The sequence below is a fragment of the Silene latifolia genome, unplaced genomic scaffold (assembly GCF_048544455.1).
Source record: "Silene latifolia isolate original U9 population unplaced genomic scaffold, ASM4854445v1 scaffold_88, whole genome shotgun sequence".
Classification (NCBI taxonomy): domain Eukaryota; kingdom Viridiplantae; phylum Streptophyta; class Magnoliopsida; order Caryophyllales; family Caryophyllaceae; genus Silene; species Silene latifolia.
The window spans coordinates 3,362,079-3,375,911 of record NW_027413793.1 but is presented as its reverse complement, the minus strand read 5'-3'; the positions used below and the strand labels follow the sequence as shown (position 1 = coordinate 3,375,911).

At 40.6% G+C, this 13,833-nt stretch overlaps 1 protein-coding gene across 1 annotated transcript; it reads left to right on the top strand.

Annotated features, from left to right (window-relative positions):
- The first annotated feature begins 2,617 nt into the window (after positions 1-2,617).
- LOC141640531 (secreted RxLR effector protein 161-like) lies at positions 2,618-3,106 on the top strand. The gene is made up of 2 exons (XM_074449302.1): positions 2,618-2,862; positions 2,959-3,106. The coding sequence occupies exons 1-2, from the start codon at positions 2,618-2,620 to the stop codon at positions 3,104-3,106; spliced, it is 393 nt and encodes a 130-aa protein (XP_074305403.1).
- Positions 3,107-13,833: the final 10,727 nt, after the last annotated feature.

Sequence of the window (13,833 nt, the reverse complement as noted above, 5' to 3'; positions counted from 1 at the left end):
CATCTCCGTTTTGTAGTTATTTTGATATACCATTGAATCATGTCACAAATCCTTCGACGAAATATGCTCACTATACAACCTTGATACGACTAGAGAAATTCATTTTGGCATTGGTTCCGATTGAAGCCTTAACTTTATTACCACTTCCTCACCTCCCATCAAACCTAGCAACTTAGTGGATAAGTCTTGTGAAGACAACCTCACTAAAAACATGGGATCCTTGTCTTTGGAAGCAAGGAGAAATGATGAAGCTAGTGGGAGTTTTAGCAAAAAGCTTGCAATCAAGAAGAGAAAGTTCAAAAAGAGGAACAAAAGTAAGAGGTCAAATTCGAACCATAGGGATAAAATGGCTAGTGGGACTACCAATAATATATGCCTTTAATGTCATGGCATGGGCCATTGGGTGAGGAATTGCCCCATATTTTTGAGAGATATCAATGATGGACTTGACATTCTCTTTGGTAATATTTCTTCCGAAATCTTTGTTATCGATATAAATTTTACTTCCACCTCAACATGGGTATTGGATATCGGTTGTGCTTCTCACCTTTTTAATCATTTACAGGGGCTTAGAAACGTGGAAAAACTAAACAAGGGTGATGTGGATCTCCGACTAGGAAATGGAGCTAGGGTAGCCGCCACTTCAAGAGAGACTTATGTACTTGTTTTAGCTAATGGCTTTGAGTTGTACTTACATAATTATTATTTTGTACCTTGTTTATCAAAGAACATAATTTCTGTTGCCATGTTAGAAATGGAAGGTTTTTCTTTTGCTATTAAGAACATTGTTGTGTAATTTCTAGAAATGACTTGGCCATAGGCAAGGCACTTCAATTAATGGCATTTATGTTCTTGAAACTTCTAACTCAATCAAAGATATCTATAACATACAATCAAAATGACTCAAAACTAGTGATCCAAATAAATCGTATATTTGGCATTGTCGATTAGGTCACATAAATGAAAAGCGCATTAAAAGACTAGTGTCGACTGGTGTAATTAAATCATTTGATTTTCAATCATTTGGTATATGCGAATCATGTCTTCAAGGGAAAATGACTCGTAATCCTTTTAGTGGTAAAGGAACACAAGCAAGTGAGTTGTTGGCCCTTATACATACCGATGTATGTGGTCCAATGACTATCACCGCTAGAGGAAATTATGACTACTTCATCACTTTTACCGATGACTTAAGTAGATATGGGTATGTCTATCCACCTGGTACGCCACAACTAAATGGTGTTGCTGAAAGTAGAAATCGAACCTTACTTGATATGGTTCGATCAATGATGAGTCAATCTGATTTACCAGACTCTTTTCGGGATTTGCTCTTCAATCGTCCGTTCACTCACTCAATCGTAGCCCGACTAAAGCAACTGAGAAGACTTCATATGAGATGTGGAAAGGGAAGGTCCCTAATTTGTCTTACCTTAAGATTTGGGGTTGTGATGCTCATGTCAAGGTTAAGACCGACAATAAGCTAGCCCCAAGATCTCAAAGGTGTATATTTGTAGGTTATCCAAAGGAAACATATGGCTTTTACTTCTACATCCAACAAGAGAACAAAGTGTTTGTGGCTCGTGAGGCTGTCTTCTTAGAAAATGAGTTTATTTCTAGAAGACAGAGTGGGAGAAAGTTTGAACTTGATGAAGTTCAAGAGCCACAAACTAAAGAGATGACGCAAGAAGATGTTCCTTCCTCATTTAACACAGACGTTGTTCCTTCCGAACCTAGGAGGTCAGGTAAAGTCAGTCGCCAACCTGATAGATACATAGGTATTATCGAGGGAGATGGAAACTTAGACGTGTTACTTTTAGAAAGTGACGAACCTGCGACCTACAAAGCCGCAATCTCTAGTCCAAATTCAACTTTATGGCAAGAAGCCATGCAATCCAAAATAAATTCTATGCATGAAAATCAAGTTTGGGACTTGGTTGATTTGCCTTAAGATGTAAGACCTCTTCAATGTAAATGGATCTTTAAGGTAAAGAATGACATGGAAAGGCATAATGATGTCTACAAAGCAAGGTTAGTGGCAAAAGGTTTGACCCAAATTCATGGTTTACACTATAATGAAACTTTTGCCCCCGTGGCCATGCTTAGATCTATTTGGATTATGTTAGCGATTGCCGCATTTCATGATTATGAAATATAGCAAATGGATATCAAAACCGCCTTCCTAAATGGGTATTTAGAGGAGGAAGTGTACATGACACAACCTGAAGGTTTTGTGCATCCGAAAAATCCTAACATGGTATATAAACTTAAGAGATCCATTTATGGTCTTAAGCAAGCATCAAGAAGTTGGAATCATCGTTTCAATCATGTGATAAAAGAGAATGGTTTCACTTGAAGAGTCGAGGAACCTTGCTTATACATGAAATTCACTAGGAGCAATGTTGTCTTCCTTATCTTGTATGTAGATGACATGCTACTCATTGGAAATGATGTGCCAATGCTTACATATGTCAAGGGGTGGTTGGTAAATCATTTCCAGATGAAGGGTTTAGGAGAAGTACAACGCATATTAGGTATCTGGGTCTATAGAGATAGATCTAAAAGGATATTGGCATTAAGTCAAGAATCTTATGTTGATAAGATTCTTCGACGTTTCAACATGGAAAACTCCAAAAGAGGTTTTATTCCAATGGGCCGTGGAATTACCTTGAGCAAGTCTCAGTCACCCACTGAACCTGAAGATCTTGAACGCATGAAATTAATCCCTTATGCTTCCGTTGTTGGATCAATCATGTATGCCATGATAAGCACTCGTCCCGATGTTTCGTATGCTTTGAGCATGACGAGTAGATATCAAGCCAATCCAGGTGAAAGTAACTGGGTAGCTGTCAAGAATATCCTTAAGTACATGAGAAGGACTAAGGATTCATTCTTGGTGTTTGGAGGTGATACCGAGCTGAGTGTGAAGGGTTACACCGACTCAAGCTTCCAAACTGATAGGGATGAGTTGAAGTCCCAAGTTGGCTTCATTTTCATGATCAATGGTGGTGCCGTTAGCTTGAGAAGCTTCAAAGAGCCAGTCGTTGCGGATTCTACAACGGAGGCTGAGTACATTGCAGCATCTGAAGCTGCCAAAGAAGCTGTATAGATAAGGTAATTCTTAGAAGGACTAAGGGTAGTCTCTTCCGCCAAAGATCCTATCACACTTTATTGTGATAACAGAGCGGCCATCTTTCAAGCTAAAGAACCCAAGTCTAGCAACAAGTCTAGACATGTACCCAGAAAATTTCATATGATTAGGGATTACATTGAAAGGAAAGAAATAGCGATTTGTAAGGTCGGGCAGATGATAATATTGCTGATCCTCTAACCGAGACTCTACCGCAGGCTACGCATGACCAACATGTAGTTTCCACGGGTTTTAAGCGCATGCCTAATTTGTATTAGATTATGAGATCTAAAGTAATAATATTGTATTGATTGTTCATATATCATAATCGCATTTATCGTTTGAGTATTATTTTAAACTTTTTTATTTATTACTTTGTTTTATCCAAATAGGTTGTTGAGACAATATTGAACCCATTAAAGTGACCTGGATTAACATAGTAATTGCCCCTAGTTACTTATATGAGGTGACGTCTCTAAGTGACTAGAGTGTGAGTCGATTGATGGCAAGTTCGAGTGCCATAGGGTCATAAGAGATGACTAGTCGATCACATAGGCAGACTGTAAGGGACACTCTGTCGGGCAGTGACCGCTTATAGAGTTCTGGTAATTTATATAGCCTGGTCGTGGCGAGAGCTACTATGGTATTCTTTTGAGTCAATTCTTTGACTAGAGACTGTTCGCCCAAGTTGGCACAGTTTCTGTGTGACTTTAAGTTATGCTCTATGACTTTCGTAAATGAGGTCAAATGGGCATCTTTTGGGTCATGATGAGCTGTGGCTATACAAAGGGAATAGTGCGATAGGAATTGTCCACCCCCTTGTCAGGGTTATTTAAAAATCTCAGGGCCACTCGAGGAGCAGTGAACTGAAAAATGCGTGGCCATGCTCGGAAGGTATCAACGGTAGATAATTCCGGTCAGACAGTTACTCTCCATATCGAGGAAACCACTCTTGATGTGATCACATACAAGTACGATCTGCAAGACACCTTGCATTGAGTGGGAGATTGTAATAGGACAAGAGAATTGGTGACACACACTTGTCTCGGACAAGTGGGAGATTGTATGAGTATGTGTCCTTAACAATAGTGCAATCACATTATTGAAACTCATTATAAGAATACGTAAAGGGATGATTCATTCATATATGTCAACTGATCAACATTAATCGTTAATGATTGGCTGACTAGAGTTTGACATTACTGTCGGTTGACGGTGGTGGTCAGTTGATCCCTTAAGGTCACACCTAAAGGACGATTCCCTTAATAGATAATTTAATTAATTGTATATTGATACAGATTAATTAATTCCTTAAAATTGAACAATTTACGTCTATGAGTGAGAATATATATCTTATTGTAATTCAATTAAATAAAATTCGTTTTAGTAATTAAAATGTTATATTACTAAAATTTGTTTATGAAACAATTAAGAGAGAATGGTTAATCTTAATTACAAAGTGATGTAGATTATATTAACTTGATCCATTTTATAATATGTAATTTTGAATTACCTTTTAATTAGTTAAAATTGATTTGTTCATTTTGTAAATAACATTTAATTTGTTAAATGTAAATTAGTAAGAGTAGTAACATGTGAATTGTCTCATGCACACAACATTACAAAATGACAATTGACAAAAAATAAAATGGGTGTTCACATTGTGATATGGACCGAAACTATGGGTGGTTTATGGTTATTGTAAAATATTTTTAAATTGTTTAAAAGACATAATCATGACCTAACCTTCTATAGCCCATACCCTACATATTTTGGTAAGAGAAAAAGCAAAAGTGAAGGCCATGCATTGGCCGTGTATGAGACACCCCATCCGGCCCTCTCCCTTAAGAGGGACTTTTGTTTTTCTAATTATATACTTAACAACTCTCTTAATTCAGTTGCATTTTTACACTTCTCTCTAAAATAGTTTTAGACTTGTTTTTGTTTATATATCTAATACCCTAATTAGATTACTAAAGTAGTAATATTTAGTAATATTAGATTAATTTTAAGGTGTCTAATAATAATATCTAGTCAATATATTATTAGATTTAAGGGCTAGTTTTGGTGCAATATATCAAGAGGAGAATCTCTACTTTGGGATTTTTGAAGATCATCCATATACATTGTAGCTCAAGAACAAGTGGAGGAAGGAGTCCTCACTTGTGCCCTTTTCGTGCCATACCTACAATGTAAGGAACCTTATTCTTCTTCTTCCTTATTTCATTTTAAGTTATGCATGCAACTAGATCTAGCCTAATTTAAATCAATGAGTAATTTAGATCTATAATTAAATGAGTTTAATTAAAGGGTTAAGAATCCTTTCATGGGTTGTTTAGGTCGGGGATATCCCTTGTCATGTGTGCCACCACTTCTTCAGGAGAGGAGGTAGAGGAAACTGTCAACTTTCCCAAGGATTGTAGTAAAGCTTGCCTATGTTCGAAGGATGTAGCAATCAGTTGCCAAATTGAAATCTCAGCCTTCGCTTTTCGCAGTTGTTTAAGGATCGAGTTTTAGGGAACCTTGGGTTAGGTGTCCACGTCCGGGATAACCTGATCTTCGTTGTCGGAACGACTATTGAATTGTTCGGGTTTTGATAGGGGCGTCCGGACCGGGTAAGATGACAGATCTCTTTTATTTGCTTGCCCCTTCCCGGAACCATATAGACATACTTCGCGTCGTCTCTCCAGATACCATTGATTTCAGGATCTCGAGGGTACCTTGGAGGGGTATTCCTCGGTGGGTAGTTCTTGTGAGGGAAGTTTTTATGGGGGTAATTTTCGTGAGGGAAGTTTTTGTGAGGTTGATTATTGTGGGGTTGATTATGGTGGGGTGCATGCCAGAATGGTCACGGGAGCAATCCTTCCTGGTGAGGGTAGTTTTGGGCGTTTGGAGGACCTTCCCTCGGGCGTGGGGTTGGTGTTGATGGGTTGAAAATCAACCGGTGGTAAGCGTCCTCAAGTCGGGTAATCCTTTCTGAGAGACTGGCTATGGCTTCCTCAACCTGTTGGAACATGGCGAGCATGGTTGCGGCGCTGAATACGAATACCCCGTCCGGGGTATCCTTCTCCAAGGCATTCACCTCGTCATCAATTGGCAGGATGAGATGCGAGCAATCCAAGGTTGGCACGTCGTCAGAGATAGCATGGATTCCCAAGGGGTTTGTTTTGTTGTTTGCTTTTGTCGGTGGAGGTAAAGATAGCTCTCCTTTCCTGATGTCTTGGATGATGTCTTTGAGCTTAAAGCAGGCTTCCGTGTAATGCTCTTTTCCCTTGTGATACTGGCAATAGGCATTGGGATTCCAGAAACGGCTTTTCTTAGCCTCGGATGGGTCTGGAGTGGGCCCAATCGGTTGTAGTGTCCCTTGATCCATAAGTCTTTTTAGGGCACTAGCATAGGTTGACCCCAAGTTGGTGAATACCCTTTACGGACGCTCAGTTTTCTTTGTGGTTGGTTCGAGGAGATTGACCTCGTCAATTTTGTTCGTCTAAAAATAGGGGCGAGATCCGGTGGATGCAGATCCTTGATAGCCTCTACCAGTGGTTTTGGCTAAGACACCCTTGCGAAGGTCGTCTTCAATGCGAGTCCCAAGGATTTGTAGGTCCCGTAACGTTTTGATGTTTTGGTACCTCAGCAGGTTGGCATAAACCGGGCGGAGGTTGTTGACAAACTTCTCCACCAAAGTTGATTCACTCGGCTTACTGACCAATTGAGTGCTTACCCTCCTCCAACGGGTCAGGATTTCTGTGAACCCTTTTTTATCATTCTGAGTCAGGACCTCAATAGTGCGGGTATTGTCTTGGATTAAGACATTGTCGGCATACTGCTTAGCAAATTCAACTGTGACTTCGTCCCAGGTAGTAAGGTTCTTTGGGTCGAGGGAATAGTACCACTGGTGGGGAATCGGTTTCAGGGATGATGGAAAGATCTGGGTGAAGAGTTCTTATTTGACCCCATTTATGGCCATGTAATCTTTGAAGGCCCGAATGTGATTGAGTGGGTCCTCTACCCCCTTGAATTTGGGTACATTAGTCAAGGTAAAGTTGTCGGGTAGTTGATCCGCAACGGGTTCGAATCTTCGATTGTTCTCAAGGTGGATGTTGTTACCACGGGCTAGGAGTTGTTCCTCCAAAAGTTTTAGCCTTCTCTAAGTTTCAGTCAAAGGCGGAGGGTTGTGTTCTCCGGTTTCTTTAGTTTCCAGGGTGTCGATACGGGTCTCGACACGGTCCAGGGTGACCTTAAGAGCAGTGAGTAGGCTGGCTAGTTGAGCAGTTGTGACATCTCTGTTGTCATTGTTGTTGTTGGACGAAGCTGAAGATGGGGCCATGGTTCTGAGGCAGAAAAACGGCTCACATTAAATCTCAATCCGACACGGTTTAATGACTAAATGCAGACAATACGAAGAACGGAAAAGAGACCAGACTCAACAAGACGAGGGCGGCCATGTGTGGTGCCTCGGTGTTGACTCGATTTATAATGTGACGGTGTTGACCGGACTTTGACTCGTGTCCAACGTAGTGGCGTTACACCGTTGGACGAGTCTCGAGGTGAGACGACTCATAAGTAAAGGCCCATAAGTACGCTTGCTTCGACTCGATAGACACGAGGCGGAATTGGAATCGTGGACTGAATTTTTCGAAAATAGAGATTTTCAAAAAGATTCGTTTGTCGCTTTATGGACGGCTTCCGAAGAATAGGGATCTCCGAAAGTCGGTCAGTTGAAGAGTTGTTCTAAGTTTGTTTTCAAAAGCTGGTTTGAGTTTGAGGTGGCTCTGAAAACAATGTACTGTTTCCAAAGACGGTTTTTTGAAATTCAAAATTGTATGTTTTGAAAATCGAGTTTTGAAATATTTGAAAAGGCCTTGGGGACGGTGTATGGTCCTCGGGATTTGAAAATGTTTGTAAAGAGGGGTGTGTGCCTTTATTCGGTTTTGAAAGAGCCATTGTCGGTGAGAGATGGGTTAAAATCCATGTCATGATGCGGTGATTATAACAGCGTAAAAAGGTGTTTTTGAAATTGTTGTAAAAACCGGGTTTGAAAATCGTCATTACGACGGCCTAGAAAGGCGTGTTGAAATGGTTGTAGAAACCGGGTTTTAAAATCGTCATTAAGACGGCCTAGAAAGGCGTGTTTGAAATGGTTGTAGAAAACCGGGTTTGAAATCGTCATTACGACGGCCTAGAAAGGCGTGTTGAAATGGTATGCAACGGTCGGCGAAAGACCAAGGTTTGAAATGGCCATTATAACGGCGGAAAAAGGTGTTTTTGAAAGCTTGAAATGACATGGAAGGACTTATGATCACATAACACATAAGCACTCGAAGTTTCATTATATTATGCATAATGCTCACACGGGTTTTTGGCTTAAAAGGGTGGGTTACACACCAAGCAATCAAAGCCCGATTTTCGAGAGGGATACCAATCCAAACAAAATGTGTAAGGAGGGTGCCCTAACCTCGTGCTCGAAGGTGATGAAAGCTCTTTGACGAAACAGAAATGTGTAACGTCAACCGTATGCTTGACTCAATCGGGATTCGAAACGCGGGGATGAGAAAAATTACGCCGACGAGACGAGTCAGTTGGTCGAAAAGGGTTAGGTTGTGGGCCCGGACAAGGAACCCAACTATGACCTTAATATATATTAATGCATTTCAACCAAGACCTCGTTCGAGTCTCACCATCTAGGGATCACAATGACACAAGTGTCCTAGTTTCTCCCCAGCGGAGTCGCCAATCTGTGGACATAGCCACCTACACGCCAAGCCAATCTGTGGATGTATAGCGGTCTTTTGAAAGCCACGCTCGGTGGCGTAAAAATCCTTTCGACCGGATCGTTTTAAATCGACAGGTTTCGTCTCGGCAAGGGTCTCGAAACGATGCAAGAGATGGTCAGAGTCGCCACCAAGCATTTGTGGGATGCTTGGAACTCGTTCGAATCCACTTTATACCTAGGTCAACCAAGGAAAAAAGCGGTGTTTGACATAGGTACTAAAGATAAGGAATCGTCCCTCTTTAGCATCCTATCTCTAGAATGACTCTCGTACGCCCTGGATAAGGTCATCCACTATCCAAAGTTTCTGAGTAAGAGGTAAAGGTACGTATTGGGAAGCCCTTTAATCAGACACCCAATCCCGCCCGCGGTAGCGGCCTCTACTGATTGATCTTGGTTGGTTAAATGCAAAAGTTGATAAAACGGTTTAAATGTATGAATGCGCATCTAAAAGTTTGAACCTAAGATGTGAGCTTTCTATGTCGGTTGTTTAATCCAAAAATCAAGTATTTGATGTCAAATTGGACTTAATGTTGATTTGCATGCAAGACGGAAATTAAACAACCATTTACCGAGTTAGGTTTATGATGTATAATGTATCCATTTGTCTTAGTAAGGCATTTTGCAAATATGATGTAAAATGGGCGGATTTGTCATCTGATCCGTCCTATATTCGGGTTAACCGAAGTCGGGATCGTCCTAGACAAGTGCTGGAAGGAAACAGGGTCTGCATCAGGCATCTTATAGAGGCGCGAGCCATCAGGCGATGCAAAAAAGCCTGTCCTGATTTGAAAATTCGAAAATGGGTGGCCTGTTAAGGTGCGGGTCAACAGACGATTGAAGAACGTCTTCTGACCATTGAAAAGGTTTGTAAAATGGTTTGAAAAGAGGGTCTTTGAACCCGTCTTGATTTGAAAAGGTCGTTTAGACCGCTTTTGTGTTGATGTGAAGAACGTGACTTGAATAATCATCATTGTTTTGACAATATTCGAGGTCGGGTTCGGTTCTGCAAGCTTGACATGAATAGTTTTGAAAATGATTATGAACTAATTTTTTTAAGTTCATTTGTTTGTAATTAGTCAATATTCATCATCGTACTCGGGTTTAAATCCGACATGGTATGTAAAACCAAGGATGATTTTGTATTTATGACTAATGCATTTGTTTTGAAAATGTAAAGAAATGAAATAAAAGGTTTTAAAATACCTTTGAAAATGTAAAGAAATGAAATAAAAGTTTTAAAATGCCTTTTGAAATATAATTAATAAAATATTATCACCGGAACACGGATGAGACCGTCATGGTATTAGGAACCAAGGGTGAAAAATGTTTTATGGTTAAAGGTTTATCATAAAAATGATTTGAAATATTTGAAATGGTAAAACCAATTACAAATGTGAATTGAAAATAAAGGGAAGAAGAGACCAAACACGGCTGGATTAAGGCCTCAGAGCGGCTTTAGGCACGAGCCATGCTGCTATACAAGCAGCCCCTGTCTCGGCCAAAAATCCGGTTTTGGCTCATTTATCCCATACTTGGACCATGTTATGCATGTTTTAGCATGTTATAGTCATGAAACAAATGAAAAACATGATAGAAGAGGATTTTTACACCCTTATACTTACATGCTAGGCTTGAGACGAGAAATCGACGAAAGTGTATCAACTTGTTTCGTCGGAAAACTCGGTTTGAAAACCGTTTTAGCAATGTAAAAGAGTGTTTTAAGTTTAGTGATGGTGTAGTTGGTCGAGATGGTCGGTCAAGTGATTTAATGCACGATGACGGTACCAAACAATGTGTAAGGCTTGTGTTTTTGATCGGTAGGCCGGAAACACGTGTCGGTTTGTGACTTGAGAAGTCGAGTCTAGAATTTTAAGGGGGAAATGAGGGGGCGGACACTCGCGTCACTCTCAAATGGTGGCATTTGAGGGGTATTTATAGAGAAATGGGTGGTTGTGTGCGTTTTGAGCAATGTGGCCGCATGGGCTGCTCGAAGAGGCGAGATGTAACACCCCCATACTCCAAGTACCTTACCAGGACCACTCAGGTATAAGGATACTACCATCTCGGTTATCCGAGGCAATGATAATCATAAGACAATAAGGAAACGTACTTTATTAAATAAGTTTAAGTGATTACATAACAAAACCATCTGTAAGCAAAATACAACTGTTCTCAAACTATAAACCAACTGAATGGAACTGTCTTAACAAACACAAATGGAAGACTAAAGACTACGATATGTGATGACTCCATCCCCACTAGATCCCACGCGTATCCAAGATATACCCGTCAAGCAACGCTCACCACCCCGAATGGATCACCACAGTTTTAAAACATTTAAACGGGTCAAGATTAATCACACAATTTATATAATCCAACAACACAACAAACAACACAGCTCAAACGGACACACACACAATCATACCCACTCCAATCAATCTCCGTCACCGACTGTCCACTAGACCAGCCCTGCCAGTGGGGGACCGCAGCCGTACCCACCAAATCCCCGCTCATCATACCGAGCGATAACCCTGTCCCATTAATGTGCACATCCCCTTCCGTGGCGGGTTCCACGAAGGGCGAAACTAGGGCGTGAAGCCACTCCCGCAAGTGACTCCACTCAGCCGAGAATGCATCTCGAGAACCAGAGACAAACAATCACAATCACAATGCAACATCAACAACCGTCTGAATCAATCAACAATATATAATCACAACCGTCCTAATCGGTCAACAATCACTAACTACAAGACAATCACCACACATTATGTAATTAATACCGAGTAGGAAACCCTACCGAACAAAGAACACAATCAAACGGTCTCAACAGCTGTATCAAAATTCCTCTTCTACGAATCCTCCTCCTAACATATAATCACATAATCACTAATTACACAAAACTACCACCAATCCCCAATTCCCAAAATTAGGGTTTAACGAAACTTAATTAAATATAACAAATTCGATACATAGATCTTACCCTCGACGCAAGGATCACAATTATGTAAAGAACGATGAAATCCGACCTCTCAAGCTCCGGGATTTGTCGATAATGTGATTGATGCGAAGAACGTAGTTTGTTTTCTCTTTGAACGTAATTAGGTTTGATAAAATGTATTAAGGAAGTGACGGAGTTGTTTATATATATACAATCGCATTATTAACAAAACCTGACAAATCATCACCCCGTAAGCCGGCTACTCGATCGAGTAACTGAGGTACTCCATCGAGTGCCCCCCTACTCGATCGAGTGCCAAGGCTACTCGATCGAGTATCCAACAGGTCAGAAACTATTTTAAAACGCAACACACCCTTACTCGACAGAGTAAGGCCCACTCGATAAAGTACCCAAAGACTCAAAAAACCGTAGTATTACAGTCTTCCCCCCTTAAAAACAACTTCGTCCCCGAAGTTCAACCCATACATAAAACAAACATACTGATTCGATCAAGACACAACAACGCAACTAAGAACTCAAAACAAAAACCCCAACCTATAAAACATGAACTCTCAACACCAACTCTACCAACTATTCCTACCTCCACAACATGGCTCACGATATCGTATCAACTACATCATAGACTCTCCCGACACCAACTCCAGACACTACCAACTACCGTCCACTAACGCTGCTAGCTCCGTTTCACTAACCTATTATCCACTAGAAAATCCACTATCAAGACACTCATAAACATCAAACGGAATGTTACATTCTACCATCCTTAAAAGGAACTTCGTCCTCGAAGTTTACTCACACTCATAACATCATCATCCAACTGTCATGACTTTTAATAAAATCAAAACAAATATCCGTCCTTTATGCTACACCAACACTCTACTTCCAAATATACCACCATATGTACAACCATCATAATCTCTTTTATCGCATCCTACTCCTGTTAAGATAAATGTTACGTCCTCGTAACTCACTAATACTAAATCCTAGCTATATCGTCTCATTATCCTCATCACCACCGCATGTCAAAGATAGCCACCTATAATCTAAACACTCGCCATGTATATATCCAAAGCTCTCTTACTTAACCATTTCTCATATCTCAACTCATTCGGCCCATCACCTAACCTATACCATAAAACTCGTAGCAAAATCACCATACTAACTCTCCATTATTACCGCGAAACAACATACCTCTCTATGTAAAGCACCGATCTCCCAAAAGCATAACTCACGATCCACACTCGTTATGTACACTCACACTAGATCCTCAAGTTCTTTCCTTGATTACCGCAAAACTCATACATAACTTCACATGACACGAATTCCCCCAACACCCTACACTCACTGTCTCCACAAAGGATTATGAACCCCCTGCATCTTTCAGGTCATTACCACACATGTTTTACGAATCACTTGCCATTACCATGTCTACGAAAGCCTTATCTAGAACAAGATCGAATTCATCAGAACAACCTCTCACAACCGTGTCCCATCAACAGAATGTCACGATACCATGACAACAACGAAAACATATACAACTCTATTTCATATCGTACTCTACCCTCATTCCCAAACTTAACCTGGTAAAGAAAACATCAATGATCAAGACAACTGTCTATCTGCACAAACTGAAACTCGCAGGGAGCAACATCAAACAAAACAACAATCTATGTATAACTGGTATGTACTTCCGAAACTCGAATCATAATCATCCCGCCTACTCCACCACAACCGGTGACGGCATCGCAACACCGCCACCAACAGCCACACCGCAGTGCGAAAATACCCGCACCATAACACTATGAACCGTGCCCGGATCACCACCCGAGGCACAACAACCACATCGATAGACATCACAACTGCATACAATTCCCATAAACACTGACTCAGAATAACTTCTCAGACAAGGAAAACTTACTCAAATCCACTTTACTAAATCACAACGCAATATATTTTATGAATTAAACAGATAAT